The 27,411-nt window shown below is 40.8% G+C and overlaps 1 protein-coding gene across 4 annotated transcripts in view; it reads right to left on the reverse strand.

Moving 5' to 3' along the window:
- Nucleotides 1-27,411, reverse strand: part of rgs3a (regulator of G protein signaling 3a) — a 150,287-nt gene that overhangs the window by 90,755 nt on the left and 32,121 nt on the right. For 3 of the 4 annotated variants that reach the window (XM_086187490.1, XM_086187491.1, XM_086187493.1), the window contains 8 exons: nucleotides 25,644-25,711; nucleotides 11,917-11,998; nucleotides 11,078-11,183; nucleotides 9,337-9,763; nucleotides 7,571-7,610; nucleotides 6,294-6,610; nucleotides 4,913-4,990; nucleotides 1,923-2,034 (listed from right to left, as the gene is read on the reverse strand). In XM_086187490.1, coding sequence (XP_086043616.1) covers nucleotides 1,923-2,034; nucleotides 4,913-4,990; nucleotides 6,294-6,610; nucleotides 7,571-7,610; nucleotides 9,337-9,763; nucleotides 11,078-11,183; nucleotides 11,917-11,998; nucleotides 25,644-25,711 — 1,230 coding nt within the window. Of the gene's footprint in view, nucleotides 1-1,922; nucleotides 2,035-4,912; nucleotides 4,991-6,293; nucleotides 6,611-7,570; nucleotides 7,611-9,336; nucleotides 9,764-11,077; nucleotides 11,184-11,916; nucleotides 11,999-15,918; nucleotides 16,588-25,643; nucleotides 25,712-27,411 lie in introns of those variants that run through there. The other variant, XM_086187492.1, reaches the window with a different exon arrangement.

Below are 27,411 nucleotides of genomic sequence, written 5' to 3' on the forward strand. Positions count from 1 at the left end.
CTGTGGGAAGACGGAACAGCTCAGGCAACATAGATACTGCGTCTTACTCACAGAATACATTTGTACAGGATTGATATTTTCATTTCATCACGTGTTGTCCAAGCAACTCTGGTCTACAAAGTCTAACGTACTCTGGAAAGACTGAGCACCATCATTTCTTCCCATCTCTTAGATACGTCTTGGTCAAATCTCCTGTGGATGTTCATCCTTCGATCAGCCAGTGTGTTTAAGGAACATTCGATATATTTTTTGCTCTAACATGGTGAATGTTTCTGGTAGGACTTCACCCATTGCCAAGGTAAACAGAGGAAGGAAAATTACTCAAGAGGTCAAAAGTGCAGCAGCATGAATTGTATGGAACTTGATTGTTTGAGCGACATCATCTGCGATGAGCCTGATGGCTACGAGCAGTCACATCTCTACCACAAGTGTTGTGAAGAGTTTTGACCTCTTCATATTTGTTCTTCTGTCATGAACACTGTCATCATCTTTGTGGTCGACGCTTGATGTCACACAGAGCCAGCTCCCAAAATGTTCAGTCCTGGATCGCCAAAATAAAGGAGACTCACGACCTCGACTATACGTGGAGGAAGCATACAAAATGTACTAATATACTTATCCTAAAACCAAATCTAAATTTATTGAAGTAAAATGTCAAGTTTTTATTTATTCATAATTTTTTTATTTTAAAAAGTAATTCTTTCTTTTGTAACCACGACAATTGTACATTTTTTGTTATATTATATATCATATTATATTTTCAAATTTATATTTATGGGAACTATCTTTTGACCCCCACATCTGCCTCTCCTGACCCCCAGAGCGTCTTGATGGGATAAAGAGTAGTTTCCTTTTACCTCTGTGTCGGAGGTTTTGGAGATAATGAAAAAAATAAAACGACAGCAGCACGAGGTTTCCTTTCTCTCATGTAGGCCTCTTGTTTTTATACCCAAGAATTCTTCTTTCTTCTTTTTTTTTTTAAAAAAGTAACTCTGAAACTTTTATGTTCCCTACCAGTTTGTTTTTTTTGTTTTTTTAATCTGTCTGAATAAGTTTAGTTTGGTCGAATAATTCTCAGTCTTCAGTCTGGCTTAACTAATTTAAGTTGGCAGTTTTACTTTTGGGGGGCGGGGGTCTTAATTTCTCTGACTGCCCACGCACGGCTACATTTTCTACGGTCTCTGCTGGATTTGTAACCAATCATGACTCTCCAGACGTGACCCCCCCCCCCCCCCCCCCCCCCCCTCCGCCCACCCTTCTAAACACAAATATTTACAGTGAGCCCCGATTTATTTGACTCGCCGGGGCTCTGTGCGGACCCTGATTGCCAAACTATTCTCTCCGTTTTGCCACAGGAGATGAGTGTTTACACCTTGGTGAAATCAAAAGACAAAGCAACAGGAACTTGTGCAGTCTTTCCCTAAATATCTCCTTAAAGATCAGTTCAGTTCAAGTTCACCAGAAAATACTGCAGTAATAATCCCAGTATTGTCTTTTTTATTTTGAATGGTGCAGTTCTTTTTTTCCCTGTATTTCCTTACGCGTTCAGTGTTGAACTGTAAAAGTTCAAATAAGGTTCAAAACATGCAGATATACTGATATGATTGTAAGATGAAGAATGTTTGGATCTGTGCTTTAATGTCGGCCGATGTCTTATTCTTTGTGGAGTTCAAACACTGTTCATGTGTTCAGATTTCATGTTTTCCTGTTTACACTGAAAGACAAAAACATCGGCGATCTCAGAATAAAATAAACTAAAAAACAATATATAATAATAATAATACGATAAACTTGCTCGTTAAGATGTAATTGTTGGCTTACAGTAAGTTTTACATTTTGATTTCTCATCTCTTTTCTTGTTCAGTCCAGTTATTTGCACAGTTGCACGAGTGACATGAATAGGAGTGTTAGGTCTCACGTACCATCCTGTAGCCGCAGCTGTCGGAGGTAGAGGGGACTCTGAAGAACGTTACACCTGCCTGGCTCATCTTCTCGAGTCACCAGCATCAGGTCATTGTAGACAAACACTGTAACCTAAAACATCAGATGGGCAAAAAAGGAAAACGGGAGACGGAGGAGGGAGAAGCCAGAAGTACAGAGAGGATGAAGGGATGAAACGGGGAAAAAAGCCCATTAGTTGGTCATCATTCTTCACAGCGTCACACCAGGATTTTGCACCTCGTGAGATGTGAACATGTTTAACACTCTTTACCTCCATAAATGTTCTCCACTCCTTCACAGGAAATGCAGTTCATACATAGATAATTATAGCCTGCTGACTGTGAAATGTGTGCATTAATGATTTACAGAAGCCTGAATTGTTTATGCATTTCTCTTTTAATATTCCTGCAACTGCCAAAAATGACATATAAAAAAGCCACTTTAACCTGACTGATAAAAAATGAATATCTCTCATATTATATGAATAGGAATATAACATATTTATCCTGAGATGTAGTACAATTCACATGCAGTTCAATGTTGCAGGTTTTTTTTTTTGTAGCATAATAATACAAATAAACTTTATGCAATATTGTCACAAACAGCCTGAGTGCTTGTGGTCTAAAAAAAATGACACCTTGAATTTGCGTTCTGGCTTCAGTTGATGCTTTTGTGTTATAACTTTGACCCTTTTACAGTAGATAATGAAAATGAACTGTTCAGTGATTGCACTCAAATACTGAATTAGCAACACTAGCAATTCAATAATAGCTAGCTAGCTCCCATGCACAACCCACTCTTCCAGACACGGTCACGTCTGGTTCCATAAAAACAAATTGGTGACAGCCAAAATGGCAAATTCGACATCGGAACCAACCAATGGTTATATCCATTTATTTATTAGCAGCTCCAGTTAAAATAAACTTTCATTTCTGGTATCATAAATATAATTCAGGTTTTAGAACATAATAATACTGTGTTATAGTATTTAGATGCTCTCTGACATCTTGGCAATAACAGCCTATAATTTATTGATGATGAGTTGGTACAGTAATATGATAGTTAATGTATGCAGAAAAACGCATACATTTCCAAACGTCTATTTATAACATGAAAACTCTCTCACACACACTTTTCAGATGACTACTTCAGTGACTCAGAGAGGCAGTGTGCCGCCGCCCATAGCTGGCTTTATTTTCTGCATTAGTCAAAGGAGAAAAGCTGTGCCAATCAAATTAAGCTGAATGAGGAGATGAACAAAACATGACGACTGAAGAGACAAAGATGACAAAAGGGGGGGAGAATGCAAAATGTGTGCATAACTAATTTGATTCTATGCCTTCATGCAACATATCGTGCAGACATTGTGTAGATGGGCATTGTTTCAAGATAATACTTTTGTTTTTGTAGCTTCCTCTGAACGGTGACATAGCTGAGAGAGTATTTGTGTGTGTGTGTGTGTGTGTGTGTGTGTGTGTGTGTGTGTGTGTGTGTGTGTGTGTGTGTGTGTATACACAAGCTTGAGTGGGTGGAAGAGAATATAAACACAGATGAGAGGCAAGCAGTAAAAAGTTTTAACAAGAACAAAATAATACTCTTTAGTTCTTAAAAAGTTACTGTTTTAGTTCCCATGCTGTCTGACTCTCATTCTGTTTGAACAATCTTGTGTTTGTCCATAAAACAGTGAGACAGTCACTTAAGGTGAATCAGTCCTGAACAACAAAGTTATGTAGCAGGTCTCTGTTGTACAGCTCATGAAAGCAAATACTATATAATTACTTTATAAATTCTACATATTTTAGAGCAACATATATTACGCAACATATTATTTCTAAAGCAATGACATAACATTATTTTTGGCTGCCAGTGATATTTTGATAGATACTGTACAGTACATGTGAGTTGAAATTACTCATATATACTAGTCTTTACCCTGGTTTGCTACAACAAAGACAATGAAGGATATTTATTATCAAAATAGCAATGTTTAATTAAATTAACTCGTGTGATTTTCCTGCAGACATTATAATTAAAGTTGTTTGAACAACTACATGTTTGTTTCTTTATTCTGGAAGGTACAGCGTAAAGAGAGATCACTCAGACAGTCTGTATCCAGCGGAACTGGGAGAATCTCTGCCTGTTAAATATTTGCTTCGTGGGGAAAACGGCGGAATTTCTTCACCACACTACACGGCAAAGATGATCCGACAGTGGAAATTAAACAACTGTTCGCGTCTTAACTCAAGGCAGGTATGGACCCGTCTTGATGAAATTTTGAACAATTCATTTAAAGTTGAATTAAGAATTGAAGAAATTCAAGTTTTGGAATTGATCCGGGTTGCCATCTGATTACGCCAAATCAGCTTGGGGGAAGTATGCGCTTCCTCAAGCTGAATGACTGTGAAAACCAACAGACTGACACGAACAACAGAATTCATTTTTTAGAACAAATCGTAGATCCAGGTTGTAACCAGTGATGATACACTGAAAACTGCAGCATATTACAGTAAACATGAGCTTCTTGTGAGAGAATCCTTAATAAATGTCTGAAGGGACAGAATTTCTCAGTCAGTCAGATCTATGACACACTCCTCCTTTATCAATTATTCATCGTGAATCAATTCTTCAGAGATGTTCAGACATCTCCCCAAAGATGTTCTTCTCTCTTTCCTGTACATGCCTATCTCTAAAACACACACACATACACACATACCCTCTTTGAGTTAAGATAGGCATCAAGGCAATAAAATGCCACTTCCACTTTGACCACATCAGTAAACCACATAACTGGAGCGGACAAAGCAGCATGTTTGCTTAAAGTGAGTTTGTCTCCTTCACTCTGAGGAGGGAGGCGATAACAACCTGAATATAGCTTTAGATTTTCCTTAGTCACCAACGTACGTTAAGTCAGAACTCTTGCGTGAAATGAAAACAGAGCTGAACACGTCACCTTTATCTTTATCTCACTCACCTTGAGAGAGTGGTGTTTGCTCTCGTGTAGAATCATCTCCTCAGATATGATGAGAATTCGGCTGCACAGGTCAAGAGGCTGGGCAACAACAGATAACTCACGTTACGCCACAAAACACTCTTTAGGAATACTGTGTTTGTTATAGAACAATGAAAGGAAACAGTAGTTGCAGTACCAAATCCATTTTAAATCCAACCCGATCTGAGTAGCAACCAACAGCAAGGTGTTCAGGAGTGTGAGACCAGTAAAGCAGAGAGTGAGCTGCAATGAGGTGAGGTGTGATGTGGTCAGAGTTACTGACATGACACGAAAACTCAGAATAACCTAGTACAGCACTGTGGGTTGGGGGACTTCCAGTCAGGGACCAGGCGTCTGAGAAAGAACTAATTCATTGCATGCCGGTGTGTGTGTGTGTGTGTGTGTGTGTGTGTGTGTGTGTGTGTGTGTGTGTGTGTGTGTGTGTGTGAGAGAGAGTGAGATTTGAAGTGCATATGACGTGAGGTGATGAGAACACTTTCCTGTCACAGCAGATGCAACTATCTCACAGTGGTTCTAATCATGTCTTCCGCGAAATATGCATTAGAATTATGCGATACGTACATAAATGAAAACTGGTGCATATTCTGGAATAAGATGCGACTTCATTGAGCTTTGAATCGTGCCCTTAAAAAATATGAGCAGTTTTTCCCATCATCATAATTTAGAACAAGTAGTTGGCACAGTTTGGAAAGATTATTAAATCCTTGATAAACGCCAACTCAAAGCCTTTTATTTGGTTTAAGCAGGTTCTAATCTGTCTTATTTCTAAAAGATATGTAAACAAAATGATCATTCTGGTTGCCCTGTTTTTAACTTCTCTCTTTCCTGGTTTTACTCTCTTCAGACAGTGCTGTAGCTTAAAGGCACAGCTCCTCTCCAAAGTCCTATCTACAATGTGCAGTGTATGAAAATAAAACATCCATGACTTGCAGAATAAGATCCCTAGGGAGAAAATAAACCTTAAAAAAAATAAATAAATAAATATACATATATACATACATACTGTACATACACACAAAGCCTCCATGATAAGTCACCTGGAGACTTCGCGATCTAGGGGTTATGCTGCAAATCTTGTCCATTGAATGACCCCCCCCCCCCTTGCTTTTTTTAACGGCGTACCCCAAATAAGACTTTAAAAACTATTTCAGAATTCAATTTGAGAGAATAGTTCTTTGTTTTGGGAAATATGCTTTTTTTGTTGATATGCTAATATTGTTGTGCTGACACCTCTTTTATTTTAGCAGAGCATAAAGCATGGAGACATCTGTGCAGGGGTGACTCAAATTGGTTGTTGTATAAATACACACATACTTACACATGCACACACAAACTGTCTCACCTGAACAAATATGGGGAAGATGAGGATCTTGGGTGCTACTTTAACGTATCCATAGTTGGAATGTGGAACGTGTGAGCGGACAATGGTACAATTCTGGTAATTGGCGAAGTTGGCGTTCTGTTGTTGGTAGGTGGGGACGCCGGTACTTGTGGAGGTGGATGGTTGTGTTTTTGTTGTCTTAGAGTTGTTGGACCGTCGCAGGAAGCCAGTTCGACTAGAGAGACCACCACTGCTACTCATCCCTCCAGAAAAAGCCCCAGCAGCACCACCCTGGTTCTGTGGAGCGGGCGCCTGCCGTGAGGGATACAACCTGGCAGCTAGAGAACAGAGTGACAGTAAAGGCACAGAATAAACTGAATTTTAGGGGTCAATGCTTTGACTGTCAGGCTATCATCACACGCCGGTGTGGGTACTACCTACTTGCCCATATGAACTCAAATTTTCCTTTTGGCACTGGTCCTCATTGTTGTTGTAGGCATCTACTAGCCCAAACATGTGGCTGGCATGTGCGATGATAGCCTATTCAGCAGCATGACAACCCTCGGACTGAGTGGGCACACTTAAGGGTGATAAACTTGATAATGTACAGATTGTAAATAGTTGAGTTTTGCAAATGTACTTTTTTTGGTTTCCTGAGAGTTAAATGAGAAGCTAGCTAGGCTTAGCATTAAGACAGAATTTGGGGGAGGTAGATGATATCTTGGTTCCTTGCATGAGCGTGTCTTATTTTCCAGTCTGCGAACACTTACCAGCTACCTATGAGTGGGCTACAAGCTGACAAATGTTACAGTGGGTCAGCGTGGAAAATCTAGAAACCACACCATCCAGTAGCTACATTTAAGCTACATGAGGAAAGTATTTCAAGGTCACTTTGCACAAAACAAGATGGTGCACTATAAAGAAAATGCACACTAAAGGTGACACTTTACTACTTAAGTGTGCACAGTGGATATTTTTTGCAGGTTCCAGAAAGAGGAAAAAAGGGTGAATATCAGATCAACAGTTTGCCTCTTTTCTTCGTATCACCAACAAAGGTGTAAAAGTAATTTAATTCAAACAAGCATCAGATGTATTTTGCATGTGCTACATTTTCAAAACATTTCCCCACGCGACATCCGAAGTTAATTTTAATTTATTCAATACAACAATAATCTGAACTGTGAGGTCACAAATGAAATTCACAATTGACTACATCCAAAATAATAATGGTGCTAAAACTAATAGTTCAGAGTTGCCTCTGTTCAAACACTAAGAATGAAGATGACACCAAGTCTTACCTATCGTTCCCTGATTGTCTTGGTAAACAGGCCTCAAGATCTGTAAGCAGAATAATATGAAATGTCATTCATATTAAATAGGATAAAGTAAAATTCAAGCTCAAGCTAAAACTAGAATAAAAGTATGACCTACAACTAGAAAGGAGTAACAATACGCTCTTGGTGGCTGATTAGACTGTCCTTCTATGATGTGATGTTGATCCTTTATAAGTAGTATAAACAACTGAAGTTAATAATTCCATTATTCTTCTGTGTATTAAGTTTAGGGGTTAATTTGGACATTATGATACATGACATTACATTTAGTTTTAAGAACATGGCTCAGCCCATCTGAATCACTCTGCACTGAGCGAGGCAGTGAGGGTTTCAACCTGTCATGACAAATTAAAATCATCCAGGGGGCTAAAGATAGAAACAGGATAGACATCCTTTGCTATGTCATTTAGATTAATAGGCCAAATGCAAATTTTGACAGCATGTACATACTCCAGTAGATTTGTATAGATTGTTTTCGTGTAAAATAGACTGGGCTTTGGCATGTCCTTGTTTGTGAACTAGAGTATTGTGTTAGTGTGATATGTCACCAACATGACCCATTTCCACAGGGCCTTGGGTATATTTAGCCTGCAATGGCCACCACAAAAACTCACCAAATTCCTGCCTCGAGGCAGAAGTGGTGGCTATTTAAAGCCACGTGTTTGTTCAATATGTTGGCAATTTATTCCAGAAGACTATACACACGTTCTGTCAATATACTGTCTGATATTTCCTTTTCATATTTTCATTATTTCTTCTGAAATAGATATTATTTAATATAATGGACTGCTGATTGTCATTAGCAATGCTCTACAGTGTTTTGACCGGGAAAAGAGATGCAGATGTACGACACATGAAGCACACAAACACACTGACTCACGAGCAGACACGCAGAAGAGGAAATGTGACAGTTTAACTTAATTATCAACTCTACAAATGTTGAGAGAAAGGCTAGTTTTGTTAAGATGTTAGTTTAGTTAAAAAAAAAAGGTTTTAGAGGGCTTCAGCGGGGCTAAACTTCGTCTGCAACACTCTTTGGTTTCAACATGTTTTTTTTATTGTTAATGAGTTAGTATTGTATGGTTACACTGGTGTTAACTGAGGAATTCAGTTCAGTCTTTTTGATATCATTGCTTTATTTTGTTTTAATGATGAAAGCTTTTACCTCATATACATGACGTCACTAAATGCAACCATAAGTACATGTTGTACATACACGTAACACTGCAGGTGAGACTAATTACTTTGCAATTGACCAGAAGTGGAATCTGTGTATTTTTATGTTGAGGTAACACTTTTCTTGTATTATTTCTGTTTCAAATTATTTGTTCTCAATATGCGGCTGTAAAAAACACAGGAAGGATATCTGTGAGATAAATGGTGTAGATACATATGCATTGTTTTCCAGACATGAGCTGTCCTGTATTGATATAATGGAAGAAAGGAAATATTGCCAGAGCTTGACATAGTAATGGCAAACAATGTATTTTAAACAAACACATTCTATATGTTACTGTCTCCTCATTCTTGTCAGTCTATGTCTCCATATCTGCATCAAACGCACACGTCACATGGCCCAGACACAGTCTGCATATACAGTCCATCTATCAATCAGCCCCAGGGATGTAAGGTAAGGAGACATATCTAGGATGAGCCACAAAATGACCCAGGTGAGGATGAGGAGGGCGAAGAAGATGATGCAGATGCAGCCCAGCACCCGTCTGCGGTACCTGGCTTCCAGGGTTGATGGGGGCCAGGATGATGTAGTTGTCCCCGTTGGACGCCTTCACCCTGGTACCCTTCAGTGTAGCAGTGTGTGGGTGGTGGAGGTGTCGTGGTTTCCCGTCTAGCTCCTCAGCTGATCCTCCCTGGGCCCCCCACCTCAGGGTCCCTACACCGCTGCTAAGTCCGGCTTCGGAGCCGTTGAGCAGGAGCCTACGGGAGGCAGTGGCACGGTGGTGGGCTGGGAGAGGCGGCACAGCTGGTGGGGTTTTGCTTGTGCCAATGTCTGGTGCACGCCTGCGGGTAGGAGGTGAGGGGGCATCGTAGTTGGAGGTGGACGGCTTGTAGGAAGGCCGATGGATGAGACCCTCGAAATTAGGCTTCGCTGAGGGGCCGGTGCGCCACACCACCACTGTGATTTCATTGGCGCTGTTTCTGCAGGGACATAAACAGACACTGTTTGATTAAAAGAGGTATTGGTACATTTTAATTTTTTGCACGTATGACAAAATGAATGGTAGAATAATTATTAAACCATACATTACCAGAAGTTTATTCACAGTCGGAGAAACTTGGGATCGAAACTATTTTTGATGCAGCTAAATTTAATTGAAAACGGGCAGAAATATCTGCACATCTATAAGATAAGAACTCAGTAAAATAAATCGAACTGGCCACCTTGTATTGAGTTTGTTTTTAGCGAAGATCTGACTTACCGGAAAGCTGAGCAAAAAAAAAAAAAAAAGTTCAACTCATCAAAGTTTCTCAGATTGATTCAAATCAATTGAAATGACACATTCATTCTCCCTGGTTCTCATCCTGTCTAACATTACAAGCCTGTGGTCCAACAGCAACATACTGATGTCTTTCGTAAAACAAGGGATGTCCGTTTGCCTGTCTGTCAACTGTAGCGTCAAATATTCATCCAATCGATTTTAAACTCCTTCAGGTGGAGGAGTTTCAGTATCTCAAGGTCTTGTTCACGAGTGAGGGTAGAATGGAGCGGGAGATTGACAGGCGGATTGGGGTGGCATCTGAGAGGAGTCAGTTAAGGTGGTTTGGGCATCTGGTGAGGATGCCTCCTGGACACGTCCCTTGGGAGGTTTTCAAGCCATGTCCAACCGGGAGGAGGCCTCAGGGACGACCCAGGACACGCTGGAGGGATTATCTCTCTCGGCTGGCCTGGGAATGCCTCTGGATTCCCCCAGAAGAGCTGCTGGAAGTGGCTGGGGAGAGGACAGTCTGGGCTTCCTTGCTGAGGCTGCTGCCTCCGCGACCCCCACCAACCAGATAAGCAGAAGACGACGAAAACAACGGTGATTTCAAACTCGGCATTGCTCGTGTCTGAAGTAAGTGCAATCCCAATTTTAAAGTCGTTTTATGAGCCGGTTTCATTTGACAATGAGGATTCTGAGTGACAGCCAGATGACAGCTAGATAGAAAAATCCTTATTGTGGTTGATAGTCAGGTGACAAACTGAGATGACAGCCAGGATCTTGATTGACAGTCACACTGAGAGGACAGTCATTATTGTGATTGACAGTGAGGTGATAGACTGAGATGACAACCAGAATTCTGACTGACAGTCAGGTGACAGGCTGAGATGACAGCCAGGATCCTGACCAACAGTCATATTGAGATGACAGTCATGACTGTGGCTGACAGTCAGGTGACAGACTGAGATGACAGTCAGAATTCAGATCAACTAAGTCAGGTGACAGTTGTCTGACCCTCTTGTATTGGAGTTACCTGATAGCATGGGCCAGGTCTGCACATTTCCACTGCTCTACTGGTTGACCATTCAGCTGCAGGAGAGTATCCAGCTGCTGCAGACCTGCCTGATCCGCTGGGCCCCCTACCAGCATGAGAAGAAAGAAAAGAAAAATCAGATCCTTACACACTTTCATGTATAATTCATGCCATCTGGTTCTTGTACTCTGATAAATTAATCTTGTTCTCTCAGTCCTCCCTGCAGGCTTCCAAATTGGACAGAATGACCGCAGAGATACGGCAATAAAATAATTATCTAACACTTTTGGAGTAAAAGTCAGATTTGAAAAAGGGATGTGATGAGGTCAAGATTCTGATCTAGTTCAAAGAGACGGCAGCGGGGTGGACGCCTGCCAACAGAGGGGATTACCTCCGAGTTGTCTATTTGACTGACAGGCTCCCTATTAAGTGCAACGCTCGGCTGAATGTGTTGATTGTTAACGGTGGCGTTCAAAGCACAGACCAGCAGAATCAAAAACAGTGCCCACAAGTGACATTAAACTTTTACAAGGCAAGAATAATTCATGAGATTCTTACTCAGGTCAATAAATATGAAACAAAGGTAAAGCGGTAAAATAAGCCCCAGTTTACATCGCCCAGTGCTTTTGAAATGGAATAGTTAAGACGGTGTTCAGCTTTCTGTTTTGACTTCATAAAAACCACAAATCTACCTACTGAAAATAGAATTCTGACAGTATTACAATTAAATCTACACGGACAAAATATCCAATTTATACATTTGTGATTTTGGGTTGGAAAGGATCATGAGAAGCAAAATAAAATATTTATCCTACTGTCTTAAAGAACTCGAAACTTGCCTGGATCAACAGCCTGCACCCTCACAGGGGAATCGGAGCAGATGGTGAAGCCATATCCATCCTTTCCTCGATGGATGGTTACCTGCACACACAAAAGATTCATTTACGATAGGATGATAAGACGTCTCACACTCTTGCAGGACCTGGACAGATCCAAAAATAATCAACTTCCTTCCTACAGGACAATTAAGTAGATTTGTATTCCGCTTCTGCTTCCTATTAAAACTGTCTTGACTGCAGTTTTCCAGAGGAACCCAATTAGATGAGTTGGTGAGAAAAACAAGTCTGAGGAGTCAGAGGAAAGGCTTTGCTCAGTGGAGAGGGAGAGAATGTCGTGAATTTGACTGAAATTCACATGAGTATACTGCACTGTTGGTAAATCCAGGTAAACAGGCGATTCAGAATTCATTCATGAGATATTATATTGGTGTGTATTTATGTTCCACAGTTTAAATAAAGCCAGTGACTGTGAAGAATGAAAAGGCGATATACGAAATGAGAAATTGTTTTGAGTGTTGCCTGCTGTATCACGTAGTGAAACAGGATAGAGAGGCAGGAAATAACAGGGGGAGGAATTTGATTGAAACGCTGAAAAGTGGGCATTGCCAGAGCAGGGCATAACATAAAGTGCTGTACTTTGAGCATAATCCGGAGCTGTCACACACCCAACTTTCCTCAAAATGAATACATTTGAGACAGAAGCCTCGTCATCACTGTATTTTGGACAAATAAAATAGGGATTTTGTGGCATACCATTTTAGACAGCGAGCTCACTATAGCTTAGCTCATAGTTTTACATGCCGCTAAAAGTTAAAGATTGATTGACAGGTGGATGCCATGATATTTTTGGTTGTTACTTTCTCATGTTAGCCCACGTCATATTATGTTTTACTGGAAGAAAAAAGAGAATTGGATTTCAATATAAAAAATGCAACAAATTTGACGCTAATTTTTTATATCATATATTGTGTAACAGATGAGCAATGGCACTAAGAACAGAAATTTGACGATTTTAAAAAATGCAATTTATAATGTAATCTGTGATGAGATTGCAAAAATTAGCAGTTTTGTATTAGTTTCTATTCATATTTTTTTCTGACTTTCTGAAGGCTTTCCACTTTTTGCGACTATTGTGATAACTTCGCCCAAAATTACCTTTAAGCAACCGACCAACACAGTTCAATGTAAACGTTTCTATGTAAAAACATGCGCAGGAATACTAAATGATTCGAATCTGGCCCCCAAACTAACGATGTATGTTTAAAGTTTATCAAGTTCATTATTTCAAAGTGAAACCTAAAGTAAACCAGGTCCAAACCAACAGAGACAACACGGATGGCTCTGCACCATTGTCTCTCAGTTCTCTTTGACCCGACATCGTTCAACATTCTGTACCTGTGCCCAAAAGTCAGAGCCAAAGTCAACAAAGTTCCATCCAAAACATCTCACTTTTCCATCTCATCTACTGACATCCAGGGGCCCATAAACCCCCCCCCCCTTTGTCTCGCTCTCTTTAACAGCAACATGTATGTATCTGCTGCTAAATTACAAAGTCTACCCATGAGCAAGATTGGGCGACTTACAGAAGACACAGTGATTATTCAAGAGGCCTGAAGCCCGGCATGACCCTAAAATGTCGGGAGCGATTGCCGTTTCTCATAGACCACTGACTTCATGTGTCCTACTGTTAGGGGCCACAATTCTTTTACCATATTTATCTGCCCTTCGGTTGTTCAGCAGTCAATTTCTCTCACTACCTCCAAACTGACACTGCTGCTAAAGCTGCTCTAGAGAAAGACTGACTGTGTTACCTGCCATACAAAAAGGATTTGGGATTATTTTCATACCCGTGTAAAACTGCCTCATTCCAATAATTCTTGTTACGGAGAGCTTAAAAGCTGCAGACATTTATGTATGATATATTTTCCATTTCAAGGCAACTCTTATGAAAAGTTGTCCTGTGAGGCTGAGGAAGCACTGACGTACATATATAGCGTGTGTTTACCGTCCTCTGAAGACAGACATAAACTAATAATCCTCGGGTTTGACTGTGTCCACGAAAAAAATAAGCATGAGAAAGAGATATAGAGGAGCCTAGAAACTGCAAGGGGAAAGAGATTAAAAGATCACAAACCAGGATAAAAGAGTGATGATAAATGAGGGTGGAGGGACTTAAAGAAGTGCCAGAAACAGAGCAGATGACAATGACAAACAGGAACAGATGGTATGAAAAAAAAAAATATTTCACTGGATTTAAGAAAAGCAAATAACAAAAAGAGCAACAGTTTTGGAAGAAGGTCTTGCGATTTAATATGTGGAAGAAAACAATAGAGGAATGCTTTGACTGAAAATGATCAATTATCTATGCCTGGGTATATTTTTTTTTCCATAAACAGTTGTTTTTGGACATTGTGTTCTTATTAAGGGAACATTCAGAGCTGGACCAATTCATCCAACCTCCAGAGGCCTTGTAACATGAATTTAATTAGTTAGCATAGTTGGGTAGGACCATTCGGACACAGAAGCAGTCCTGTGCACCTCGTCCTCGACTACATGAAGGTGATTATTTTCCTTTTCTCTCTTATTTTCTGGCTGAAAACCTGCAAACATCATGCTTTCGTCTCTGATGAGAAAGTGTTCAATCTCTATTCAGCCTGAGATTGAATGACCCTGCAGTAGATGTGGGTATTTTTTGGCTCCAGTTTTGAACAGTATTGATGTAAATACAAAACCCATGTGAATGCCGTAATTTTGTGGCCTGCTTCTGCCACAATACTTTGTTATGTTCCAGGCCTTGGTGCTTAAATAGCAGGGAGCACTGGACTGGCCCAGTAAAAAAAATAAAATATTAACCACCAGAACACTTTTTTGTTTGTTTACGATGTTTCCCAGCGATTTTGTTATGTTGAACGTTAAGCACCAAATAAAAAATTTAAAAAAAGAGGGAAAAATAGCGTGTGATTTGTCAATTTATGTGGGAAATGATCTTAATGACCAGAGCAAACTGTAAGATAGCAAATTTCTATTTATTATTTCAGATAAATGACCCTGCAGCCCACGTGTGCTGTACGTGTGTTAATTCTTTTGTGCTAGACCTTCCTCACTTCTTGCATTCACGTCTCGGTGCCTTTGAGATATGACGGCAGCTTCATGCAGGCAGGAGAAGGAATCCTGCCATCTGATAATTGCAATCCACGCCAGGTGACCGTAAACTGCTTCTGTGTAATTGCGGATGTAAGTATATCTAGCAACCACACACACATACACACACACACACACACACACACACACACACACACACACACACGTGCACACACACACACACACACACACACACATTTACAATAAGCTGTTGTTGGATGCTGTACAGCTTCAATCACAATGAAACATCTCACAACCAACTACTCATTTTCCTCTTCCTTGGTAAGACAATGTTATCTGGGTCAGTATGTTCACTGACTAGGGCAGCGCACACACACGCGCACGAACACACACACACGCGCACGAACACACACACACACACACACAATCTAAGTGTCATGCTGTATTTCTATCATGTAGGACTTCTCTTACAAATGTTCCCCAGCTATGAGTGCAGTAGTAAGGGGTATTAGACACTGTTCCACCAGAAAAACCTAAGTTCTGTCTCATTTCGGATTCAGATGAAGGATAATGTTATCAGGTTATGTTATGGCAGATATTTATCCACCGTTCTCTCCCTCCAACAGATCATTTACTCATGTTTCAAAGAATATTATACTATAGGGGACAGCGAGGGTGTCCCTGCACTTCAAGAAATTGATTATATCCCCCAAACTTACAAAAATTGCTCCTTCCCGGGTACTGAAACTGCATTTTCTTATGTGCTATAATGGCAAAATATTTTTGTCCAGTCGTGAAAAAACACAAGTTTCCCATTATGAAATTGAATATATCTTTTGTAATGTAATTGACAATCAAAAAGCCCTGTTTTTCATCCTCTGGTCTTTCTATAAAACACACCTGAGGCAGCCTACATCCGATGCAGAGGTGGCACAGCCCGTGGATAGTGTGTATCACACCTCCACCTCCTTCTCCTCTTCCTTCTCCTGTGTTCAAGTCCGCAGCCAGGACACACACACTGCGACGTTGACTTTCTACCTGGCTGGCCCCCCTGCAGCCCGAATACCTCCACAGCCTCCTTCGTGCAGGCGAGTATGTGCTCTTGGGGCTATGTTCTGATGTCTGTGTGGATTTTAGGGTGTTGTGGATCATCTCAACAACAATCCTAGTGCCTTTAGTTTTGAGGTGTCAAAAATGTCCAGTTATTTTGTGTGCAAAAATTAAAAAAATCCTCAGAGGCAAACAGAGCTTTTCCTCTGTATCAGCTTTTCCCCAAAAATTGGTTTGGATGCACAACTCAAGCTGCACTCTTGTCCGTTCAATAATAATATCAGGCATCAAATTCGCACAATGTCATTTCATCCATGTGCTCTTTAGAAAAGTCGAACCCTTCTTCTTGTCCCTGCTCTCCTCATTCAGTAAGACAACGTCCAACTTGTTGCTTGGTGGCCTGAGCAGCAGCAGCAGCAGCAGCAGCAGAGATCAGCTGTGTGAGAGAGTGTGTGTGGCGCCGTCATGTAGGCTGAGACTGGCGCTGGCTCAACCTGCTCAGGCCACAGTGTCGCTCCTGGCAGGGGCGCTCATGGGAACTCTTCAACAGCAGAAGAATAGGAGGAAGTGCCTCCCACCGCCATCCCCTCCGCACATGAGAGTGCACACACATACACACTGATGCATTCTTGGCTACCCCGCAGCCAGGACACATTTGTGTGTCTAACCCTGATAAGGCCAGTTTGCTTCCTGAGTCCACACTATGAGGTTCTGAGAGGTGCTATAGCTCTCAGTCTTTTGCAAATATACAGCGGTGACTAATGTAGGTGGCACAAGTGAGACGTATGAATGAGGGAGACTTTTATAGGACTAGTAAACTTCGATGTGAGGACTTCCAGACTATTAAACGGAAATGTTTCTGATTGCTAATGACGTCCAAAGACTTTTAACAACCACACTTCCCATGAACACAGAGTGATAGCAGTATTGTTTAGTCACATACCTTACTACCGCCATCAAACATCACACCTCATTAGACTCTTTCCACCTTGGTTCCCATACTCCCCAACCTCGATCCAGACATTATGCTTGTTTGTTATGTTTTCAACTTCCATATTTCCGCCGCTTTTCCTTTCAGCTGCCCTCGCCCAGCCCCCGTCCACACGGTACGGAAATTCACTGGTCTGCAACAATCTCCCCCTCCTCTCCTCTAGTTATCCAAACAGCCACTTTTATTTTTGTTGTCAGTATTCATATTCCTGGGGAAAGAGGTGGCTATCTGCAACAAAATCAATAAACAGCTCAGCAGCAGTACTGGGAAAAGCCCTGTTATATGAGGGTCGTCACTCTAAAGCTCTGATGTCCTGTATCACCTTGATGGTGTAGTGTGATGTGCACCTGTTGGGAAATATAACTACAAGTCATTGGACCAGCTCACCACGTAGCATCACATTTCCTCCAACATGTCTCCTCATGCCCATTTCTACACCACCTCCTCCTCCGGTCTGAGTTTTTACTGGGATTATATTTATTTCAGTAAATTAAACAATTAATAGCTCCCAAAAACTATTTGTGCCATTTTAGCCACTAAATTATACCAAAAAAAAAAGAAAACAGCCAACTAGTGTTTAGGTGGTGTAACTGCAGCGCAACGTGGCTAAACTGCTTATCTACAGGTCACCAGATGAGGTTCTGGCATTGGCCCAATGCACAGTTGTATATCAAGCTTTACCCATGGCAACCTCATTAATTCCTGGGTTCTATTCAGGTTTGTTGGATGTGTGGTTCATGGAACTGAAACACAGAGAAGTGACAGACAGATAAGAGAAGTGACAGAGAAAGAAAAGGGGTGAAAGAGGAATGATGCTGCATGCACTCGTCTCTAAAATGCTAATAAAGTGGCAGAAAAGGCCATTTTCTTAAGACCCCTTCATACTAGTGGTAATGGCAGCTTTTCCCTGTTTGCCTTTTTGAAAAGGGCGAGGGTTACCCGTCAAGCACACAAAAAACACTTTCTCTCCCTTTCATGCTGCGCTGTTCACCTCTTAATAGGCAGAGGGACGGATTAGAGGGAGAGAAGAAAGCGTGTCTAAGGGAGAGGAGTGAAAGAAGAGATTGAAAAGCTTGTCTGGGAGCCAGACGAGACCAATCTGGTCTTTAGTGGTATGGGATCTCTCTCTCTCCCTCTCTCCCTCTCTCTTTCTGACCTGAATAAACAGCTATCAAAGGAGGAGGCGTCTTCCGAGCCAGTGAACACACTAGATAGGTCCAAGGCCAAGTGCAGGGTCACATTCGTGGTTGTACACAAACTCAAAACTGTCTCTGTACATCGATTCAAACTTGCAGTTACATTTCGGTGGTCACACTGTGAGATGACAAAAACCCTCCCTAAGAAGACTGTGAACAAAGTAGCCACACATTAACTTGTGGCTCAGCTTGGAAGAATTCAGATTAGATAGTTCATGCTGAGTGCAAGCAGGAGATTGAAAAATATTTGAGATTGACAGTGTTAAAGAAGTGTAGAAAGAAATTGTATGTGAGCACAAAGCGTGTGAACACTATAGAAATGGGGAAGTGGGTTACGTTTTTAAATCTAAATTCCGTCCACGAGACTCAAGAGAGAACAAATATCAGATTCACATGCATAAAGGCATAAGTTTTGAGTTCACATTAACATATTTCATACGACAAATTTATTTCATTTTGGTCTTATGGCCAAATAAAACCAGCAATAAAACTAATCAACAGGTTAACTGTTAGTTGACCGCATTCACGTACTTTTTTTGTTTTTGTTTACTAGAACCTCCACAAGAGCGATGACATGAAATGTGGACCGATGCAGGCAGAGGTCCAACCACCCAGAGCTCAAAAGGATGAGTCACTCTCCCACCTAGGCAACAGCCCATATGTGTCATCAAATTTTTACAACTGTAACTATGTGCATCCCTTCCAAGTAGTTTAACTGTATGAAGGTGCAGAGAAGTAAAAGAAGAAGTACTGATACATCCTGGGTTTAGAAGAGAATTCACCAAGATTTCGCTTCAAAATGAGGAGGAGGTGATGTTATTATCAGAGTTGGTTTAAAAATGTTGCGGATGGATTTTGGTGCAACGTGGTATGATAATAGAACTTGGGACAGTTTATCCGGTAGAGAATCTGGATCTGATGACATCACAATGCCTTGGCAGAGATCTCTGAGTGCCCGTCTGTCATTTCGGAGACATCTGTAAGAATATCCATCCTCTCAGTCTGCCTTTTAGCTCGCCCCACCCTTCTTTGCCTTCTTCCCCAACAGACATGTCAGAGTCATTTTCACAGTGACGCTTTAGTAGCTAATGCTAGCTGACAAGCAAAGTGATGCGGGGGGACATGGTGTCCAGGGCACAACCACTATTGTTGATATTCATGAACTCTCTGCTCCATCCAAATGACATTAACAAACTGTTTTCTCTGCTTGTAAACGTAACTGGTAAATGATGACATGGACACTGAGGAGATGAACTCGCATCTTTAATCTGGCTCGGGCTCAATAACCAAAGTTTGAAAATATTTTCACGTAGCGCATTTACTCTAACATTTCATAACCTGAATTCCAGCAGGTTAACATGTTGACTTTAAATTTAATATCGTTGGACAACCCATTCAATCAAGCCTATAAATCAAGCTGTCAAATTTTTATGAAGGAGGCCATTAAAAAGACATTGTACTACAGTTTTTTTCCAGTGAAAATGAAAGATTCTTTAAATATCGTGCTGAAAAAAGCTGTACTTTATCATTTCCGTCAGGTATTTCTCTCCTTGTACTGTGACCAGTATTGATCCCGAATGGCAAGGATTTCTGTCTTTAAAAGCAACTGAACAGAACTTGTTCGGACATTTCTGAGGTATTAATACGCTTAAACGTGTTGTGATTTTTTTGAATATGCAATTGATGGTCATTTTATGCAAAACAAAATCATACAAGAGGTTGTAAAAGTTAGAGTTCTTTAAATAGCCTTGTGGTTTTTCTGAGGGACATTCTTCTGTCCATATCAAATATTATCTTCACCAACATGTGAAGTGTCCAAGGTTTTCAACCAGCCTTGAGGAAATCCCTGATAATCGTGTGTAAGATTGTCATCAAACACTGAAGAATGTTTGAGGAGCTAAAGAGTGGGCAGTTAATGATACCACAAAGCTCTGTGTGTAGCCGGGTGATGGCCATGAGGGTGATGAAGGAAGAAAACAGAGGGAGTGAGAAGAGGAGGTAGAGGAGGCCGCATCAATGAGGGGAATCCGAAAAGGAGCAAGGACAAGGACACGGAAAATGCGCAGGAAAAAAAAAGAGGAGAAAGTCTAAAAGGTTTTCCATTCTCCCCTGATTTAGTCTGTGAATGCGCTTTCTTCCTCCCTCGACTCTCCCCCGAGAGTGTGCCACACAAACCGCACAATCATCTGTTCCTCTCATTCAGTGGGAGATAAAGAGGGAGAGAGAAAACAAGGCAGGAGGGGGGCCAAAGGAAGGAGAAAGCAGCATTCACAAATATGGATGTACAATTTGTGCAAAGTGAAGTGTATTAAAAAGCAATAAAAAGTCACAGGGTCAAATGTAGAAGCGCTACTTTCGGAAGGAAAGGTAAGGTAAGGACCCGGTTTCTTCCAAATCTCTTTTTTACATCAGGCCAGACTATTTTCTGTACAAATCTTAATGGAATGCAGCATGTACGACTTCCTTAGCATGATGTTTATGATGAGAAAAATACAGTTTACTGCGTTTTTCGGTTCGTACAAAATCTGAATAGCCCATAGACGTGTTTTGTGCATATAATATCAACATTTGTAAATATCGATATTAAAAAAATCATATTTAATCATATGTTTCAGCTCCAAAGCATTGCACAATTCAGCTCTGACTCTCCCTCTGATCATTAGCAGAAAATAACTTTGAGGGATGTTGCCTCATCTGTAGGGAAGATTGCATTTGAGCAGGCCTCGATTCCATGCATGCAACTGTCAAATCCAGGAAAAACATGTTGGCTAATAATTCATCTGACCACCGATGATTCTGCTTTTAAGTTTCCCTTCATTCACATGTAATGCAGGAAACAGTCCAATTGTAGATGTTGTCAAGTTCTTGATTTATTTTTATTTAACCAGATGAGTGTCCTTGAGATGAAAACCTCTTTTCCGAGAGCGATCTGGCCAAGAAGTTCAGCTCCACTCTCGTGTCTCAAGATGCTAATTGGGCCGTAAACGATTAATGGCCCACAGAGGAGGAAGCTGGGATATCTGCTGGCTAGAAAGGAGGCTCCAGCCCCCAGTGGCCGCTCATGGCCTGAGAATGACTGCTGCTGCCGCGGCCCGGTCACAAAAAAAAAAACTTTGCTAAGGAGTGCTTTATACTGTTTTAAACCTCCTTGTGCCCTCTTAACCCTTTTTCCACAAACACTCACTGGCCTCTGGCTTTTGTGTTCAATGTCAAAGAGTGCAATCGGGACTGAACATAGAGTCAATTGACCCTGCAGTAAAGTCTAAACCTGGATGACTACGGTAAGTACACCAGTGACTTCTGCAACATTTTTTGTGACCTCGTTATCAAAATAGACCAAAACTGAACAGCACTTTGTCTGATCCAAATAGGAAAGGGATCAACCATCTTTTTATATTTAGTGTGTCTACCTGGATTTTTTTTTTAAAAAACAGTACATTTGAATGTGCAGTGTAAAAAAAATATTAGATATTTGTTTGTAATGCCATTTTATTTATCCAACAAACTTTGGAGAGGCCTTGTGGTTTATCGAGGACAGCAACCCTCAGATCCAACGTTGTTCAGCCAGGTTTAAACATCCAAATCACTGATTTGTAGTCAGGCTGTTTCTTTTCTACATGCTTTCCTTGTTTCACCTTTATTATGGTGCAGTAGTCTGCAATTCAGTGGAAACTATAATTTCAGAAAATCAAACAGCCATTCTTCAGGTGATTATTTTTTGTCCTTGTCCACCCAATTATACACTGTTGTTGGTTTTTCATAAAATATCTAGTATTCATCTGGTGTAGAAGTACAGGAAATTTTCTTTTTTTTTCACCGTTTATGTATTTTTCTAAGTTTGCTCCCTTAGTTTACATCATGAGGAAGGTGATGAAGGTTCGTGAGCTCCTCTCGATCTAATCTGCAGCGCACTGATCCATCTAACTCATTCATGACTTTGCAGTTTCTTTACTATGTAAGGGAGAAATACTTGGTCTCTAAATTTCTTTAACTGTACAACTTCAACATGAAAGCCCACATCTTATTACAAGACATTTCATATAAATTTTGCTTGGGGCATTGACAAGCAAAGCAACCACTTTGGTCAGTATTCCATTCATAAATATACTTAAAAATACTTATTATGATGAAAAGTCCAATAAAATTATCTTCCTGTACTTATAAATAATTTCAAAACCCAGAGTTTACTTCTTTTATAATTGCCTCGGCTTTTTTGCTTGTTTGTTTTTGTTTTCTTTTTGTGTGTGTGTGTTTTTTTAGTGTTATAAGACAGTTTGGCTAACAAATAAATTATACAGATTTAAAGTTTTAGCAGAGTGGACAGCTGCTGATAGTGATTCAATTAATGTTATGAAGCAGGACTGCAACACTGGATATGACTCAGCTTTTTCCTAATTCTTTCTCGACATTCCCCTTCTTTATCTCAGTCATTTGCATGACTAAGCACTTATTCACATTGTTTACTTCATCTGCGCAGGTCAAGTACAGGATAAGGGGTTTTTTGGGGGGGAGGGGGGGGGGTTCCTTTTGGATAATCTAAATGCAAATACTCTGTCTTCTGAGTGATTCAATGAACCAAAACACAGAAACGGATAACGTCAGAAACAGAAATACCCCTGACGTGTACATGAAAAGCAGGAGATAAGATAAAGGACAAAGCCAAATATAGCACCACATTACTGGTAGTTCCTGAAAAGATAAAGTGCAGGTGTCCATGTCTCCAGTCTGTCAGTGACCACTGGAGTGAAGGAGATTGAAATCCCTCTGAAAAGAGTGATCAAGACAGTTCAACCTTACAGAGATTATTAATCCTATTAGTTACTACCATGATTGTCCGTGGTGTCATGGATTTGTCTCTTGAAATCTGTTACCGTGTTGTCAGTTATTTCTTGTCGGTGGCAGCTGAGAACCCACTGAACACATTTTTCTTCAATAGCAGTTGGCTGGGTCATGCGTTGCTGTGGTTTTGTGTTTTATTGGGCTTCTGCTTAGGGCCGAAGTGCTCTCTGAGATTATGATCTCAAAAAGATCTGCCAAGAGTGTGGAGGCTTTCTTTTGGAGTGCTCGCATCAAGTTGTCCTTGTCACATTCATGGAGCCCATTTCTGCAGTACGTACATGCAGGTACCATCAAGCACCTGATGCCGATCGTCTGTTACATCCCTGCCACGTCCCGGCTGACTTTTCTCCTCTGATCTTCGACAACATCAAACCACTTCCAAAAATAGCAGCTGTAACAAATGCATCCATACTTGTAGAAAATTGAATTTGCTTACAAATTATGCATGGAGTGTGGGAACAGCAGCTGGAGTCAACTTTCCATGAAAGTCATTCAGCTCCAACTCAAGGACAGTAACATTATTCCACTCGGTCTAATCAATATCTCACCAATGTCTTAAGTTATTTCACAATTGTTAAAAATGTATTTTCGGGTTTTGGTGTATCATTTAAAGCTATTTAGTCTTAACACAAAGAGTCAGATGCCCCTCGAGCAGCTGTAGAAGATGTGACGAGAGGAAAAGAAACCAGAAGATTCCAGGTGGACAAACCAAACCCTCACCAGACTTTGCACAAGCAGAGTTTGAGTCCATTTACAAAAATTCAATTTCACATTTGTAACAGCGAGTACATTACAACAGTCTTTGACCTTAACACCACGGTTAATGTTGTGCTGTAACTTTATTTGCACTTTAAAATGGTCCGAAAAAGACACCATCATTTTATGATTTAGGTCAGTGGGCATTTAACCGCATTAGATGGCATGCCAAAAGCTTAGACATGACAAGCAACATTCAATTAAGGTAGCGTGCTATTTACTGTACATGCCAACCCATGAGATCTTATAAGACACGCAGGAAGAAAAAGTATATTCCCCCAACAGTCATATTAAGAAACAGCCTTCTTGAGGTGTGTGTACATGTGGTGGGACTATAACGCTGGGGTTGGGCCGGAGCCACACCGTATTATAAGCATAATATGAAAAGGAGCTGCAGTTGTACCATCGCACCACTTCTCCAGTTTGTGTTTATGATAAAGTCTGATCGTTTTAAATATGAAAGGACAAAAAAAGCATGAGACATGCAGTCTCCTATAGTGTGTGAGCCTCTGGGCTGGGCAGGGCCTTGTGCTGCTGCCGCTGCCGCGGCCGCTGCCGCTGCTGCAGGGCATTGTCTTTGACACATAGCTGAGGAAGCATCATGCTGTGCTTTCGCTTAAAATCCAGAAAGACAGTCTGCAAAAACTCTTTTCCTTTTTTTTTCCCCCGCCAACTTATATTTCTTGTCAAAGAACACATATTCGGCAAAAGATTACCAAATTACTAGAAATACACATTGGTATTTTGGGAGGAAAAACTTAATGGGAGGGAAATTATAAGCCCATGCAGCAAGGTAATTGTCACTGGCAGCAAATCAGTCTTTGCACGTACAGATAAAGATACAAAACATTTGCAAATGAGAAGAATGACAATGTGTTTTGTCCACTGTCTAAACATAAGATTCTGAATATCGATATAAATATTACTATTATGCAGTTGTGTCCTATATTGAGAAAATAAGCCAAACGTCACTTGGTGATACTCTGACGTTTGGAGTACAACGTCAGTTAAAGGGAGATGAGTGAGGAAGCGCTTCAAGTAGCCACAAGCATGCTAATCATCTAATAAACCACTGAAAAGATATTAGCAAGTGCTCCTTTCTCCCAGGCATCTTTTCAACAGCATCTTCAACAAGCCAGGGGATTGTAACATGTTTACCCTGTAGAGACTGAATTTTCTTATTTTTGGTAAAAAAATATACATAAATATATTATAGCTGAAAGAGGCGAAACCGTCAAGGCTCTTGATCAGCACGGACAGGGAGGAAAAACTGATTGCACATCTGACCGCACAATTCTCTTTTGCCCTTTCTCATGACAAACCATCATTCTGCTCCAAATATGGCTCTCATGCAAGTATGCTTTCTGTTTTTCTACAAATACTGTCTTTCATGACATCCATCCGTTCACTGCTCAAACCTCACAGACATGATTCAATTAGTTGCTATGGTTGCTGAGATTGTGTTACATGGAATTCATAAAGAAAACGTCTTTCTGAGGACATATTCATGCATAATAAGTTAGTTAGACATGGAGCAATGTCACGGTTCAAATAATCATACGGAGCGAGCTATTCATCATACATGCACATGCAAAGCAAATGCAAAATAACAACAACAAAAAATCAAGGTATTCCGATTATCAGGTATCAATCTGCACATGTTCACACTCCATTTAACTTCCAAAATATGTATCTTGCTCAAGTTCATCTTCATCGGCACACAGAGGCGCCAAAGTTTTACATGCATATGCAGACACAGAATGTTAAAAAAGAAAAGAAAATGTGGTACTCACTGTTAAGCATTGCATATTCTCAGGGCGATTGGTCTCAGGGGCAGCACCATGGTTTGACAGCACAGCCTCTGAAATGTAGACAAAGGAATCACGGGCTGAGACTGTGCCTTTAGAGCACATTTCTCCAAAAAAGCCTCCTGGATGCTAGAAAGTAAACTCCTCAAGTAGTTCTGTGAGTCCATAAAAGTGACTCAGATAGATAACAACAAGCAATTATGGCAACAGTTGTCTGGAGCAGCCTTGGCTGGGCTGGGATTCAAACTTCAGAGAGCACATAAAAGGCAAAAACAGGACAGTCGAGTCAAGGAAAATCCCTTAAGATGCAAGGATCCAATAAACTGCCCCAGAGAGGAGTTGGAAGTGAGAACAAGTGAGAGGGAGCGAGGGTGGGAGGGAGGGGTGAAGAAGAGAAAAGGAACTCCTCTCTCACTCTATTATCCGTCCGTCACAGGGCTCCTGGGAAGTTGCTATGGTTACAGGGACTCACGCCTCAGTGTCCTTTTAACTATTGCTCATAAAGGCAGCATTCAGCTTTGGGCCACAATGTAGATCTCGTCCCTCTTTCTTTTACCGCTTCTCTCTGTTTACATCTCTCACCTAATATATGCAGATTTCCTTCTCATTTTCTCTCTTTCCTCTCAAACTTCACTCAGAGACACCCTCATCCCCTCAACCACGACCGTCTTCCCTCTGTTTCCATCCTTTACCCTCTGAACACAAACTAACCCCACTATTCCATCACCCACCTACCTCTCGCCATCGTACCAACTGCGAAATGCTATTTTCCATTATCGGCCAAAGCAGACCTAACAGAATAACACTGCCTCCAATTGAGAATGTGTTTACAGCGTTCATGAGAAAAGTCCATACAAACGCCCTCCTATTTTAATATTCATGATCTCATAAGTGGGAATTTGCTCAAAGCTCCAAGTTCCCAGTTCCCAGTGTTGTAAACATGGGGTCAGGAGTTCAATCTGAAGGCAGGAAAGATATGCGGTGTTAAAATTTATTTTTGTCTCTTTGGCTAAGCTGACGAAAAAAAAAAAAATTTAAACCCGAATTCACAAGGGAGGAACTACAGGTTTTGGAGGCTTTGAGGCCAAGATGCTAACCTGCCCATCGACTATCAATAATTGCGGTAGGCTAACTAGCGGGTCGTAACTCCCTGATATCTGGGAAGGATAACCAATAACCATATTTCTCCACAAAAAAGTAAGCATGTTCCTTTATTTTCATTGTGTAACAAATGATTTCGCTATACACTCAATAATTTGCACTGATGCTTTATAATTTGATTTCTCACTTCATCTGATTAAAGCTACTTACACAAATAGAAAATGAAGTACCTCTCAAACCTTTGGACACAGTCTTGATTTTCCTCTGTAATCCCATAGTTTAACCTCTGAGTATATGGCTCTAAATCCTAGTTGCAGTTACCATGGTAACCCATATGCTCAAAAACAAAAAAGGATGATTATGTCCCATGTGACTCTAAAGGGGAGGGGGGGGGGTAACCTGGCTGGCATCAATCCCAGGAGAGGAGCCTTTTGTGTGCTTAAGACATCAGTAACACTGGGTGTGGGGTGACAGACACGGGGCAGCTGGCAGCGAGGAACATCCAGCATGACTAACATAAAAATGGGATGGGGGGGGGGGGGGGGGTCAATAAGAGGTTGAGTAGTGGACAGTGGGAAAAGTATACACATGAGGGAATGAAACAAAGAATGTTGTAAGAGGAAGAAGAAAGAAGTAGAGCAGTTAAGAGAAA

The sequence above is a fragment of the Aulostomus chinensis genome, chromosome 19, assembly GCF_037954235.1.
Source record: "Aulostomus chinensis isolate RoL2024-O1b breed Wild chromosome 19, RoL_Achi_v1.0, whole genome shotgun sequence".
NCBI classification, from domain to species: domain Eukaryota; kingdom Metazoa; phylum Chordata; class Actinopteri; order Syngnathiformes; family Aulostomidae; genus Aulostomus; species Aulostomus chinensis.